The sequence below is a fragment of the Petromyzon marinus genome, chromosome 32, assembly GCF_048934315.1.
Source record: "Petromyzon marinus isolate PM22_M1 ecotype Great Lakes invasive population chromosome 32, UKy_Petmar_22M1.pri1.0, whole genome shotgun sequence".
In the NCBI taxonomy this organism is placed as follows: Eukaryota; Metazoa; Chordata; class Hyperoartia; order Petromyzontiformes; family Petromyzontidae; genus Petromyzon; species Petromyzon marinus.
In genome coordinates this window covers 11,053,078-11,066,861 of record NC_133698.1, presented here as the reverse complement: position 1 = coordinate 11,066,861, position 13,784 = coordinate 11,053,078, and the positions used below count along the sequence as shown (strand labels likewise).

At 50.6% G+C, this 13,784-nt stretch overlaps 1 protein-coding gene across 4 annotated transcripts in view; it reads left to right on the top strand.

Moving 5' to 3' along the window:
• DIXDC1 (DIX domain containing 1) overlaps positions 1-13,784 on the top strand; it is a 30,962-nt gene that overhangs the window by 5,279 nt on the left and 11,899 nt on the right. For 2 of the 4 annotated variants that reach the window (XM_032964596.2, XM_032964594.2), the window contains 5 exons: positions 7,014-7,143; positions 9,100-9,222; positions 9,619-9,814; positions 11,295-11,459; positions 13,316-13,449. In XM_032964596.2, the coding sequence (XP_032820487.1) occupies positions 7,014-7,143; positions 9,100-9,222; positions 9,619-9,814; positions 11,295-11,459; positions 13,316-13,449 (748 nt within the window). Of the gene's footprint in view, positions 1-3,095; positions 3,308-7,013; positions 7,144-9,099; positions 9,223-9,618; positions 9,815-11,294; positions 11,460-13,315; positions 13,450-13,784 lie in introns of those variants that run through there. The other 2 variants (XM_032964595.2, XM_032964597.2) reach the window with 2 other exon arrangements.

Here is a 13,784-nt window from a genome sequence, read left to right as displayed (position 1 = left end):
ATGTCAAAAATGTTATAAATTGATTTGCATTTTAATGAGGGAAATAAGTATTTGACCCCTCTGCAAAACATGACTTAGTACTTGGTGGCAAAACCCTTGTTGGCAATCACAGAGGTCAGACGTTTCTTGTAGTTGGCCACCAGGTTTGCACACATCTCAGGAGGGATTTTGTCCCACTCCTGTTTGCAGATCTTCTCCAAGTCATTAAGGTTTCGAGGCTGACGTTTGGCAACTCGAACCTTCAGCTCCCTCCACAGATTTTCTATGGGATTAAGGTCTGGAGACTGGCTAGGCCACTCCAGGACCTTAATTTGCTTCTTGAGCCACTCCTTTGTTGCCTTGGCCGTGTGTTTTGGGTCATTGTCATACTGGAATACCCATCCACGACCCATTTTCATGCCCTGGCTGAGGGAAGGAGGTTCTCACCAAGATTTGACGGTAGATGGCCCCGTCCATCGTCCCTTTGATGCGGTGAAGTTGTCCTGTCCCCTCAGCAGAAAAACACCCCCAAAGCATAATGTTTCCACCTCCATGTTTTGACGGTGGGGATGGTGTTCTTGGGGTCATAGGCAGCATTCCTCCTCCTCCAAACACGGCGAGTTGAGTTGATGCCAAAGAGCTCCATTTTGGTCTCATCTGACCACAACACTTTCACCCAATTGTCCTCTGAATCATTCAGATGTTCATTGGCAGACTTCAGACGGGCATGTATATGTGCTTTCTTGAGCAGGGGGACCTTGCGGGCGCTGCATGATTTCAGTCCTTCACAGCGTAGTGTGTTACCAATTGTTTTTTAGTGACTATGGTCCCAGCTGCCTTGATCATTGACAAGATCCTCCCGTGTAGTTCTGGGCGGATTCCTCACCGTTTTCATGATCATTGCAACTCCACGAGGTGAGATCTTGCATGGAGCCCCAGGCCGAGGGAGATTGACAGTTCTTTGTGTTTCTTCCATTTGCGAATAATCGCACCAACTGTTGTCACTTTCTCACCAAGCAGCTTGGCAATGGTCTTGTAGCCCATTCCAGCCTTGTGTAGGTCTACAATCTTGTCCCTGACATCCTTGGACAGCTCTTTGGTCTTGGCCATGGTGGAGAGTTTGGAATTTGATTGATTGCTTCTGTGGACAGGTGTCTTTTATACAGGTCACAAGCTGAGATTAGGAGCACTCTCTTTAAGAGTGTGCTCCTAATCTCAGCTCGTTACCTGTATAAAAGACACCTGGGAGCCAGAAATCTTTCTGATTGAGAGGGGGTCAAATGCTTATTTCCCTCATTGAAATGCAAATCAATTTATAACATTTTTGACATGCGTTTTTCTGGATTTTGTTGTTGTTATTCTGTCTCTCACTGTTCAAATAAACCTACCATTAAAATTATAGGCTGATCATTTCTTTGTCAGTGGGCAAATGTACAAAATCAGCAGGGGAGCAAATACTTTTTTTTCCCCCACTGTATGTGCTGCCGTGGCGTAATGGCGAGCACACTGGATTTGCGATGCAGACGTCGTCGGTTCGATTCCATCTCCCGGTGTGGCAGTCGAAAGAGAGGGTTAGGTTTCCGTTAAACCCCAACCGCCTCGGTTCACCCAGCAGTATAAATAGGGACATCGCCGATAATCGATTGGCAAGTGGTGCGTGGTGGGGTAAAGTGTGGCTACTCGTACTTGTTTCATGCCGTCTGGCCAGTGTGGAAGGGTAGGCAGAAAATACTCTCTTGTGGCGCTCACCCTCTAGTGGAGGTCAGAGGGAAATTGCAGGACTGCTGCTTTATCTGTGCGCATGATATACAGGCTGTTTAAAAAAGATGGACCCGATTTGAAATCGCTATATCTCTGCAACCACGAACCGCCTATGAAACTCTTACCACTTGAAAGGGCGGGACATAGAGTTTCAAATGATTACCGCTAGATGCCTCTCCCAGCGCACAAACAGCCCTTAGCCTCAGTCATTCGCAAGAAGGTGGCCCCGCAAACACAAGGGGCGTTTTGCGTTCTGCAGCTCAGCAAGACTGGTGCAGCGTGCGTTTCAACGGCGTTTTGGCATTGATCCGCCAATGTCAAAGAGCGTTCGTCGTTGGTACCGACAATTTGAGGAAGCAGGCTGTTTATGTAAGGGGAAGAGCACAGGGCGACCACGCACCTCAGAGGGAAACGTGAGAAGAGAGGCGTTTGGGACGAATTCAACTATCGTCTCGATGTTGTCCGTACAGCAGGTGGAGGGCACGTAGAGCATTTATAAAATGGTTAGTAAAACTTGATAACTCATTAAACCGTTTGTAACTTTTTGTGTAATTGTACCCAGTAGAACCAAAGAGTATGGATCCTAGCAGTCACGAAAGCTTTAAATCTAGAATTAATTGTAACATGTTGCCATCGTGAAATGTACTGCTTTGAAAGTGGGTCCATCTTGTATAGTGGTGTGTACGTTTTTGCTCGGAAACAAAATGTGTAACCGAGATTTTATTTTTTTACAAAAAAACACTAGAAATAATACCAAGGGGACGGTAAAGATGATGACAACAAAACCAATTCTCGAATCAATTCCCGGCCGTGGATCATGACCATGCTAGAGTCGGGGCGGCTAAATCGTTACGTGCCTTTATCAGAGAGCGAGAGAGACACGCGTGGTTGAGTGGGTGGAGCACAAAGGGGGGAGAGACAGGACTGAGAGTGTGAGAGTGCGAGAGTAACGGAGAGCCATAGAAAAAGTCCAGCAGGGCACACGACCCAGCCTGGTGTGTTTTTAGTTAACGGGGAAGAGAGACAGGCAGCTGCAGGGGCAGGTGCAGTCAGAGAAGTCCAACACCATCTCTGCGTCTCTTGGGTTTTCGTGCATCCCATCGGTGGGCTTCGGGCAGATCTCGGGACAGGCGGCGTCTTTGCAGAGCCGGCTGACTGCCATGTGTTTTCACTCCCCGGGGAGTGCCACTTCTAGAAAAGAGAAAAAAAAACCTACGAATGAGGAAGGGAGGGCGAGGGAGGGAGAGCGATAAGGGAAGGAAGGAGGGGGAGGAAGTGATGTTTTGAGAATGTGGCTGGGAAAGGGACCCTTGCGATTGGTGGATGCTCGCACGGGAGGGAGAGAGGGTGGGAGTGAGAGCGACAGGGAGAAGAGAGAGAGAGAGAGCAAGTTCCTTAATCTGAGAGGGCAGCGCTGCGCAAAGTGACGAAGGTCCGAAGGGGAAGCCTCCACGCCGTCCGTCCGTCACGACTATAACGACATCCACCGGGTTTCTGCCGGGCGTAGCGAGCGAGCGAAATGCACCCACGCTCCAAGAGCGTCTCCGTCGAGGGCGAGATTACGGAGGTACAGAGCCCACTTACGCCGTTTTGTCCTCTTAATTTGGGAAGTGGTACGCACGTTGAACTTCTTTCGCACCGTACTTAGCCAACGGTGCTAAGCGGAGGTGCGGGGAAGGACAGCAAAGCGAAGTGGTGTTCGTGACACTGCACGCGCGCATGTTACATAATCAGAGTGATGCAATTGGATGTGAATTGGCAGCGTAGCGGATAAAATTTTGCCGAGAGCTGTTGCGAATGTAAGTACAAATCTCTGAGCGTGGCGAGCGATTGACAGCAGAGGATAACGACGCTGCGAGTTTTGCTCGGGGTGGAAGACCATAGAGGAGGTGGAGGACGAGGTGGAGGACGAGGTGGAGGGTGATGAGCTGTGGGGTTTGGGTGTCCAGGGCATGAAGGGCTTTGTGTGGCAGGGTCTTTAAGGCAACGATTTCAACTTGAACACAAGCGAGGGCATGAAGCGGTCTGAGTAATTGAGGTGTTTCGACTGCAGTAGCTTAAGCCGCAACGCCGTGATCTTCCTTTCCAGCGAAAGAAAACAAAGCCATTGTTTATTTTAAATTAACATTGTTGTATTGTCCGAGTTCACTGAAGTGGAAACCTATGAATACATTTAGAGGAGTGACTGGTAATGCTTAATCACAATGTCGTAACGCTTCAAGAGCCTTGGCTGATAAAATATGTTGGGGGAAACGTGTACTTAACGGCTGTCTGTTTTGAATGACAGCGGATTGCAGTATAATTAGAAATTGCAGGAGAAACGGTAATGCTTAAACCAACGATTATTAGAGGCCTGCAAGACTTGACATTTTGGTTATTTACAATCGTCAACAGAAATAACCGGAGGTGCTGGTGCATTGACAGTGGACTGTGGGGCACAAGTACAATGAACATACTCGGCATGTTCCTCAATAACAACAACAGCACTTGTGTGTGTGTGTGTTTGTGGTCTCCAAAAGTATATAATATACGACGTTTCGGGCATGGCCCTTCTTCACAGCACGTAGAGAGGCAAACGAGGTAGAGTGTTGCTGTGTAGAGTGCTGGCCTCACTACATGGACGTCGCGGTGGTGAGATGTTAACTACCTCGCTTGGTATGCAGGAGGTCGTGGGTTCGACCCCGACCCTGACGCCTGCTGTGTATTTGGAGTTTGCGGTGTCTCTGTCTCCCCGTGGTCGCGTGGATTTTTCTCCGGGTCCTCTAGCGTTTCCCTCCACATTTATAATCATGCGTTTATAGGCTAGATGGCTGCTATAAATTTCCCCGCGATAAGCGACTCTGTGGAGTTATCATTTGTGGACAGGTCGCTTCTGAAAAAGAGCTATGTAGCTCAGTAAACTTTACATGAATTTCGATTTAAAGCTTTCGTGACTGCAATGATTCATCTTCTTTGGTTCTTTCGGTAAAGTCACGTAGAATGAGAATAAAATAATAAATTGATAAAATAAAATAACACAATATTCTCACGACGTTTCGGCCACAACACAAGCGGCCTTCATCAGGTGAAGGGACGAGACTGTCTGGTAGGACAGCGCTGGAGACCACTCCAGCCACAGTGTTATGGGCGAACGTGTTGAATATTTAGTTGTTGTTGTAAAAGTTGCTCAAACGTGAGCGGGACAGTGCTCACATCCATAAGTGGCCAGTGTTGGAAATTCCACATTTCTATGGAAATATATTTTGGATGCAAATGTATGAAAGGAAGGCTGCACTGCAGATGTATTAACTCGTGTGTGAGCAAGTTTCCCTCAAGATGTATGTACTGATGTATCGATGCACAGGTTATAATTGACTTATATTCATGATGCATTTAATCGTCTGTTAATTGTTTACATTTTTTGCGGTTGATAAGCTTAACGTTACATTTAGAGTAATGAAGTGAGCTAAACTGCACAAGCGGCAAACCTATAGACTTGCATACAACCCCGTAACTTACATAGAGACACGTACATAAACATACGTACATGGTGACCCATACACTTACAAAGATATCCGTAAACACGCATGGAAAAATTACCTTTGTAAACAGGTGAGAGCTCATTGAGACCCGGAGTCTATTGCAAGGGAGAGACGTGCGAGCGGGGAAACTCAGGTTCAAACTTAGCGCAGCAACGCGATTTGTGCGGCGCCGGCCGTTCGGGAGCTTGCGTGATGCAGAACTTTAAGCCGTCCTGTAAGAAGGCTGCTTTGTTACGTTATACACAATGCCCTTTATCAGAGGGTGGCGGTGGCGCAGTGGCTAGCGCACCGTGCTGTGAACACGGCTAGCCGAGTTGGATTTGGGCCCAAGGCTAGCGTCGGTGGCGTGCGATACCCACACCACCGGCCCTCACTGAGCAGCATGGGGAAGTATGGCAAGATGACCTCTATAATTAACACGGTGTGGGGAAGGCGTTTATCCAGCAGTGTACATTATTATGATTATTAGTTATCTTTGCTGAGTCTAAAGGCTTTTTATCAGGAGGATCCTGCTGCGTTCAGATGTTTGGCCAACACCATTAATGAGTGTTTGGCTTCGTGTGGGAGGGAAACTGGACATGGCACGTGCACAATCTCTCCCAAAAATGAACAAATTCTGAATCAAGGAAACCGAAGTGATCGGAGAAACCCCACGCACAGCAGGAGACAGCAACTCCACAGATGGATTAATATAAAAGTCATCCAGCCGCTTGCCTAGCCTCTAAGAGCCCCGTGATCGTAGTCCTGTACATCGAAAGTATCCAACCTTTAAGAGACCTATAATCCTGGTCCTGTACAGCAAAAGTATCCAGCCTCTAAGAGCCCCATGATTCTAGTCCTGTACAGCAAAAGTACCCAGCCTTTAAGAACCCCATGATTCTAGTCCTGTACAGCGAAAGCTTCCAACCTTTAAGAGCCCATAATCCTGGTCCTGTATGGCGTAAGTATCGAGCCTTTAAAATAACTTCCGTATGAAATGGCTTATGGTCAGGAAGATAACAGCTGCGGCTGTTTTGGCTAATCACCTTCCTGCCTCCTGCCCTGGTACCACACCACCACTCCCTCCCCCCAACCTTCTACAAACTCCAGCTACCCGCCCCCCCCCCATGTGACCAGTTACCATGGTTACCATCTGGTCCCAATTTCCCTTGCTTCGAATGTCACCTATACCACCACCGCCACAGCCACTGCCACCGTTATGCCTCGTGCAGGCAGGGTCAGGGCCTCACAGCCCAGGGTCGGGTTGGTGTCATTCGACACCAAATCCATAGCACTCAACGTCTGTGGGAGTCACTGTCTGAGGAGGTCAGGGTCAATGGAACGTTAATCAATGGAGGTGTGCGATCGTTTGAGCCGACGAGATGGGATGCTGGGTTCGATTCCTAGCCACGTGTATACCTACGTGTGTGTGTGTGCGAGTATGGTTGTGTGTTGAAGAAGGGTGCCGTAGTGTCGTGGTTAGCGCGCTGCGCTACGAACCCAGCGACCCGATTCCTGCTCACGGTCAACACCAGTGACGATTATCTGAACTGGTCCTGGGCCGCTCCTAGATCGACTCGACCTCAAATGAGTACTTGGTGCGGTGTGTAAACATCGCCACTGGGGAGACAAAGGCGGTCGGGTGTGGTGCTGGCCACCCACCCCCTCGTGCGCCGTGCCTGGCCTGCATAGGTGCTATTCGCGAACAATGCTTTCCCTAAACGTTTGCTAAAAAGGCAATATTGGGGGATCTTCGTCTTTGTGTGCATGCAGTCCCAGCTGCAGGCGTACGTGTGCTGGGTGAACGGGCAGCTGCGCCGCGTGGCAGGAGCGGCGCCCATCCGAGAGCTGCGAGCGGACATGAGGGATGGCACGGCGCTCGCCAACCTTCTACTGGCGCTCCGTACGGCGACACGCGGAGACACACGGGGACACACGGGGACACACGGGGACACACGGGGACACACGGACACTGACATAGAGACACAGGGACATGCGAGACACGCGAGACACGCGGCGACATGGGGACGCAGAGACATGGACATGGGGTTACTGTTATGGGGACATGGGGGCACGGAGATGCGGGGACACGGGAATACTAACATTGAGACTGACATACGGACACAGAGACGGAAATAGGAATACAGAGATATGGAGAAGGCAGTGCAGAAAATGTGTGGACTCTGGCTGTTACATCTGTATGGGATAGAGATTTTCCCACTCGTACATGCGGGTTTTCTTCCGGTGTGTAGCGGTTATCGCGTTACGCTACGAACCCGGCGACCCAAGTTCAATTCCCACTCACGGCCAACACCAGTGACGAATATCTGAACCTGTCCTGGGCCTCCCCTAGGTCGACTCAGCCTTATATGTGTATCTGGTGCGGTGTGTGAACATCGCCACTGGGGAGACAAAGGCGGCCGGGCGTGGTGCTGGCCACCCACCCCCTCGTGTGCCTTTCCAGCCTTCATAGGTGTTCGCGAACAACCCTTACCCCAACAGTCTTTTAAGGGTACACAGGGGATCTTTGTCTATGTTTGTGCGTGCTCGTGTTATCTCGTGCCGATGATGTTTTTGCCAGCCGTAAGCATCACATGGTCGGGGTGGTGCTGGTGGAACAAAGGCCGTGCTATGTTCAGCGGCATGCGGAGGTGGCCAATGGGATTGCTTTCATTGAGACTCTTAATGGACTGCACCTGCTACATGTGAGAGCAAGGGGAGGAGGAGGTGGTGGTGGCTCGATGGTTCAAAGGCGTTTGAAATGCCCGTGTCATGGCACCGCTCGCTGCATTCTTAAATTGTAATACAAGTTTCAGTTACCCGTGTTTAAACGTGAGATGTCACACGCAGTGAGTTGATGATCTCAGTTCAATGACTGCCCATCGAGTCAACTTTGGTCCTCTTTGCCAAATGATACGTATCCCAGCTGCGAGGCCCTAACCCTTTTCGGTTGTATTGTCATGCGACAAACACTCCTCTGGAGGTCCAGTCGCAACGCGTGCTCCCCCGTGCGGCCGTGGGGCCCGCTCGAGTCACGTCTTCTTCCCAGGCCGTTCTCTTGGCGAAGGGCGAGGCCACTTCCGAAGTGAAGTGGCGTCGTCCCGTGGCGACGCGATGCCTTGTAGCACAAACGTTCAGTGGCTCCTGCGCGCCACAGAGCTGCTTTTGTGGCGCGTAAGTCGTACAGCGATGCGTAATAGCACTGAGAAGACGATGGCGGCTCGGCTTGGTGCCATGCTGGCTTTAATAGGCGCTCGCTATCGCCAGCACTTTCCCCGCCGGTCTCTTTGGACGCACGGAGAATCCTCAGGGCTCTTTACGTCGGCGGGGAGAGAGGCCGAAAAACGACCGTCACACCCAGCATGCGTCCTCTCGATGTGAACGGCAGTCGTAGCGATAGTTGATTGGGTATCTCCTCGATGCGGGAAAACAGTAAGGTTTCGAGATTTTTTTTTATAGCCAGGTGGTGGTGGCGATCATGCACGTGGCCTATGATCCAACACTGAAGGCAGTGAGGGACGGTGGATCACCGCACAAATGTTGCGATACTCCCTTCCCCGTGGGCGTCGAGGAGGAGCCGGACCTTGGCTCTGCAAGTAGAAAGCAGCACAGCAAAAATGTGCACTCCATCTGTTACGTCTGTATGGGATAGAGTGTTTCTCTCTCGCATACGTGGGTTTGCTTTGGGTGTTTCGGTTTCCACCCACATGTAAACACTCGTTCAATGGCCGGTAACACCTTAACATATAGAGGGTCGCAGAACTCAGGCAATTGTTGGTAGCGTAGGCTCACAGCGTGGCTGCTGCTGCCGCCTTCCCCTCTCGTCTGTGGTTCCTCCCTCCCCCGCCCTTCCCCATAGTGGGCGTGCGCGTGCACGTCCACGAGACGCCGAGCACCGCGGACGAGGCGAGGGACAATGTGGAGGCCGTTCTGGGCTTCATCGCGAGCCGCGGCGTGCGTCTGCACCAGACGTCTGCGCAAGGTGAGCGGGGCAGTGGCGCGGCGATGACGCTGGCGCGGCAACAATAGCGCAGTAGCAGCAGCAGCAGCAGCAGCGGCGGCACCGTCAGTCCGCGCGACGACACGGCCGTCTGCGAAGATACTCCGCATTTAGAAACATGTGTCTATATTATTTGGCTGCTATAAATTCCCGCACGTGATAAGCCACTTCGTTGAGCTGTTATTTGTGGCCAGGTCGCTTCTGAAAATGAGCTAATAGCTCAGGAGGCCTTACCTGCTAAATAAAATAGTAAAGCAATGGAAGGGCTATTGACCAACACATCACCTATTATATAGTGTTCCTTTTAAGGCCACATTATTCTTTGTGAATGTGTTGAGTTTTCAACCACCCACTCCCCCCTGCTACCCACTTCCACAGACATCATCGACGGCAACCTGAAGCCAATCATGCGCGTCGTCCTTGCGCTGGCCGCTCACTTCAAGCCGACCAGTCAGAGGCGCCGATACTCAGGCTCCGGCGCGGGCGAGGCCTCGTCGCCGACGGCGATGGCCAATCGCGCGCCGCGCTCCGCCGTTGCCATGGCGCAGAGCGCGGCTGCCATCTGCGAGGCCCGGTGAGGGAACGCGCTGGCGGTGCCGTCGTCGACGTCCGGGCTCCGTGGTGAACGGGGGGGGGGGGGCGACGTTGCCGTCTGCTCCCCCCTTGCGGCCAAATATTTTAGGCGCCGTGGTGGCAAGATGTTGACTACCTCGCGTGGTATGCAGGAGGTCGTGGGTTCGATCCCGACCCTGACGCCTGCTGTATGTTTGGGGTTTGCGGTGTCTCTGCCCGTGGTCGAGAGGAATTTTCTCCGGGTCCTCTGGTTTATCCCTCCACATTTTGAGAGATGCGTTCAGAGTATTTGGCTGCTGCTTTAAATGTCCACGTGATGAGCCACTTCATTGAGCTATCATTTGTGGCCAGGTCTTTCTAATGCTCAGTGGGGCCTTATCTGGTAAAAATACAATAATTTAAAGTTTAAAACTTCGGTTCTCGTGGCCCCCGACAGCATGCTTCTCCGCGTTTACAGATATTCACTCTCGATTGCCATGCTGCGCGTGCCTGGTGATTGGTAAACGTTTTTCTCGTGCCGTAAAGAGTGCTGCTGATTCGCTATAAGCTGGAGACCTTATGTGTTTTATGTGCGTGCGTAGCACAGTAGTGGGGAGTGATGGCGTCGCGGTTATTGCGCTGCACTAAAAACCAGCCGACCTGAGTTCGATTCCCGCTCATGCCCAACACCGGTGACGATCCGAACTGGTCCTGGTCCTCCCTTAGGTCGACTCGGCCTCAATTGAGTACCTGGTGTGGTGTCTGGCGTGGTGTTGGCCACCCACCCGCTAGTATGCCGCTCCGGCCTTCATAGGTGCTGACAAATAGCACTTGTTCTCTACATGAGCTGGGACGTGTTTAGCGATCATTAGGTGCGTGTGGCATTTCACAACTTAGTTTGTATTTGGACGGACAAGATTGGAGAAAAGACATTTAAGTTAAAGTCGAGTCACTTGAATTGGATTCAAATAGTCAATATGGTGACGTAGGTATAGTGTTATGACGGAGTGCCCGACTGAGGTTAAAGTCTTTTAGTCTCATTAATCAAGCTTCAAACTCACTTTGGACACCCCAGGGAACCCGGCTGAGATGCATACGATTAATGTACACGTGCAAGATAAAATCATATTGAAAGGAGCGGTCAGAAGGAATAAGTTCAGGACCTTGACCCTATCGTCCACTTAACCATATAGCTCTTGTTGAGAAGCGACCTGGCCACAAATGATAGCTGAACGAATCGGCTCATCAAGCAGAAATGTATAGCAGCCAAATACTCTTAAATGCTTGATGTTTATTCCAAATGTGAAAGGAAAAACCTGAGGTCCCCGGAGGAAAATTCACGTGACCATGGGGAGAACGTGCAAACTCAATTTCCAGGTATCGTCAGTGTCAGGATCGAACCCACGGCCTCCTGGGTACCAAGCGAGGGAGATAGCATCTCGCCACCGTGGCGCCTTAAAATAAAAGAGGACATTCTTCCACAGCTGTCTTTGTTCCCTCAGGGTCCCCCCATGCCCCCTACAAAGTGAGGACTCCGCACCCCCCGGACTTCCCGAGACTCCCAGTTCCCCCAGCGCCCTGACCTTCCGCAGCGTCCGTGATCGCGTGCGTCACTACGAGGGTCAGCGGGGTCACGGGGTCACCGGGGACACGCCCGCGTCGCCACGGTAACCACAGGGGGAGCGCTGTAGGGGGGTTTCCACCTGTCCGGGGATTGGCATCTGTGAGTGGGGCGGCAGGAATTGATTTGTACAGAGATCCGATACCGGTGTTGTGTCGAACTTTGTTACAGTATCACTGCGCAGGTTTGATAACAGACCTCGTGATGGCTGAGAAAATATTGTCGGGGTTCGGTCTGCAGTGGAAAAGATGACGGCTCCAAGTGCAGTGGAGGGGGAACTTTTGATTGGTTGAGCATTTTTATTGACGCTTTCCAACTGAAGGGTGAGGGCATTAATGCAGACTTCCGCTCGAAAAAGTTTCTGCCAGTTTGATTGCTGGGGTCCCCATAATCCAGAGACGTAAAGGACACGAAAAGGACTGCTCGCAAGCGTGCACACACACACGCGCGCACGCACTGTGCCCCGACTTCTTTCCACGTCACATTCTGATCTGCTCAATAAATAATTTCAGAAGACGAACGCTCATTCGGACACGTCAGATAATCCACCCATTCACCACAACGCGTGGATTGTGAATGGCCTGCAATCCCCAACTCCCTCTGTTCGCCTTGCCCAAGCACGCACTGTTGCGCACACTCCCGTATTCGCAAACTGGCTTTTGATTTTTTCGACTCGCAGATGGCGGTGAGGTGGCGGTCGCTGAGCGGGTTATCTCTCTTTCCGTATAAACATTGTTGGCCGCTCTCCAGGTCAGGTCATGCTCTTTCAAAAATGACAAACTTGGATTTTGAGAGAGGGATTTTTTTGTTATGTTTTTTCGTGTATTTCCCATTCTCGTGTGACTCTCTTTTCTCAATTTATAAGGAGTGCGTTGCAAAAACATCTTCCAATGAATCAATAGTAGTATGACGGCGACAATTATGATAATGATCTTGATTAAGGGGGTAGCAATGCATGATGTAATCGATCGTTAAGTTTACAATACCTGCATCGAAGATTATACTTTTTTTATTATGAATATTTATTGCTAGTAAGGTGGAAGAGATGACCTTGACCCCTGCAGCCAGCAGTGGCTGCTTACACTCACCACAGTGTCAAAAAAATCAATTGATTCCTGAATCGAACCGAGATCTTGAATCGTCTCAATTCACCGAAATGCCAGGGGGGAGAATTTCTCCGGCTCTGTCGAGGGTGCGTGCGTATCCTGTACACGTACACGTGCACGAGGCACGCACGTGTTACTTTGCCCAATCTGTGAGCAAAATAAGTCATGTAGTCCGATCAGTTTGCTCAGTGGTTTTCAAGCTATCTGTCGGAGAGAGACAACTGCACTGTTGAAAACAGCATTGGAGCACAAGTGACAAAAAAACTCAACGAGTTTCTTAATAGGAAAATTGTACAAGGGGTGGCATTCGAAGCGGTGCCCTTCTTATTTGATGTGCTGGAAAAGAGGGGCCGAAACGTCACCCAGAAACGTCACCCATTCATTTGCTTTTCTTTTCAAGGCCGCGGTGTTGTTGACGAACGCGTTGATATTTTTTTGCCAACCGCAAAATGCAGTGGAGCGTGTATACCGAGGCCATTGTTACGGTGGACTGAGATAGAAACGGTGGAAAGCTGCTTTGGAGTGCTTGTGAAAGTCTGAACATAGTGCCAATCAACACAGCGACGTGTCCGAAAGAATATGGTTTATTTTAATCGGTGTGTACCACTTGCTATGTATGACACCTGGGCCCAGCAACATGAAACATTGACAAAGACAATGAAACAAGCTGAAGAGTGTCCATACAGGAAAAGGTGGAGAGTTTGCTGCGTGGAATTACAGGAAGATTTGCATTGGCTTGTGTTTTACCCGCAAACGTGCGTACTTAACGGTGGGGCCGTCCGTCTCTATGCCACAGGTCACAATGCGATGCCACGTCAATGAAGCCAATCGCCGTGGCCCCGGCGGATCACGTGACCGACACGTCCGGCCAATCGGAGCAAGGCCGGACAACGTTGAAGGAGCGGTTGCGCATTTACTCCGAGGATGGCGGTAAGACTATCGCAGTCGTGCGACAATTCACACTCGCAAATGTGAATTTGAAAAGTGCAGGCCAGCTCCCTCGTGTACGCATTAACGTGTGGAGGGGGGTCCTGATTATCCACATTTATTAATTAATTCGTCCCAACGTTTTATCATCGTCATGTGTTGACAAAAGCTCTGCTCTCGCGTGGAATAACTTCCACATCCGGGTCCTTAAGTGGGTGCCATGACGTCACCATGGCACCAACTTGAGGCCCAAAAGTTCCACGGTTACTGGAATAATAACCGATGACAAAATCCGAGATGAGCAGTTTAAGAAGCGGCAGGGAGTGTACACGTGCGCC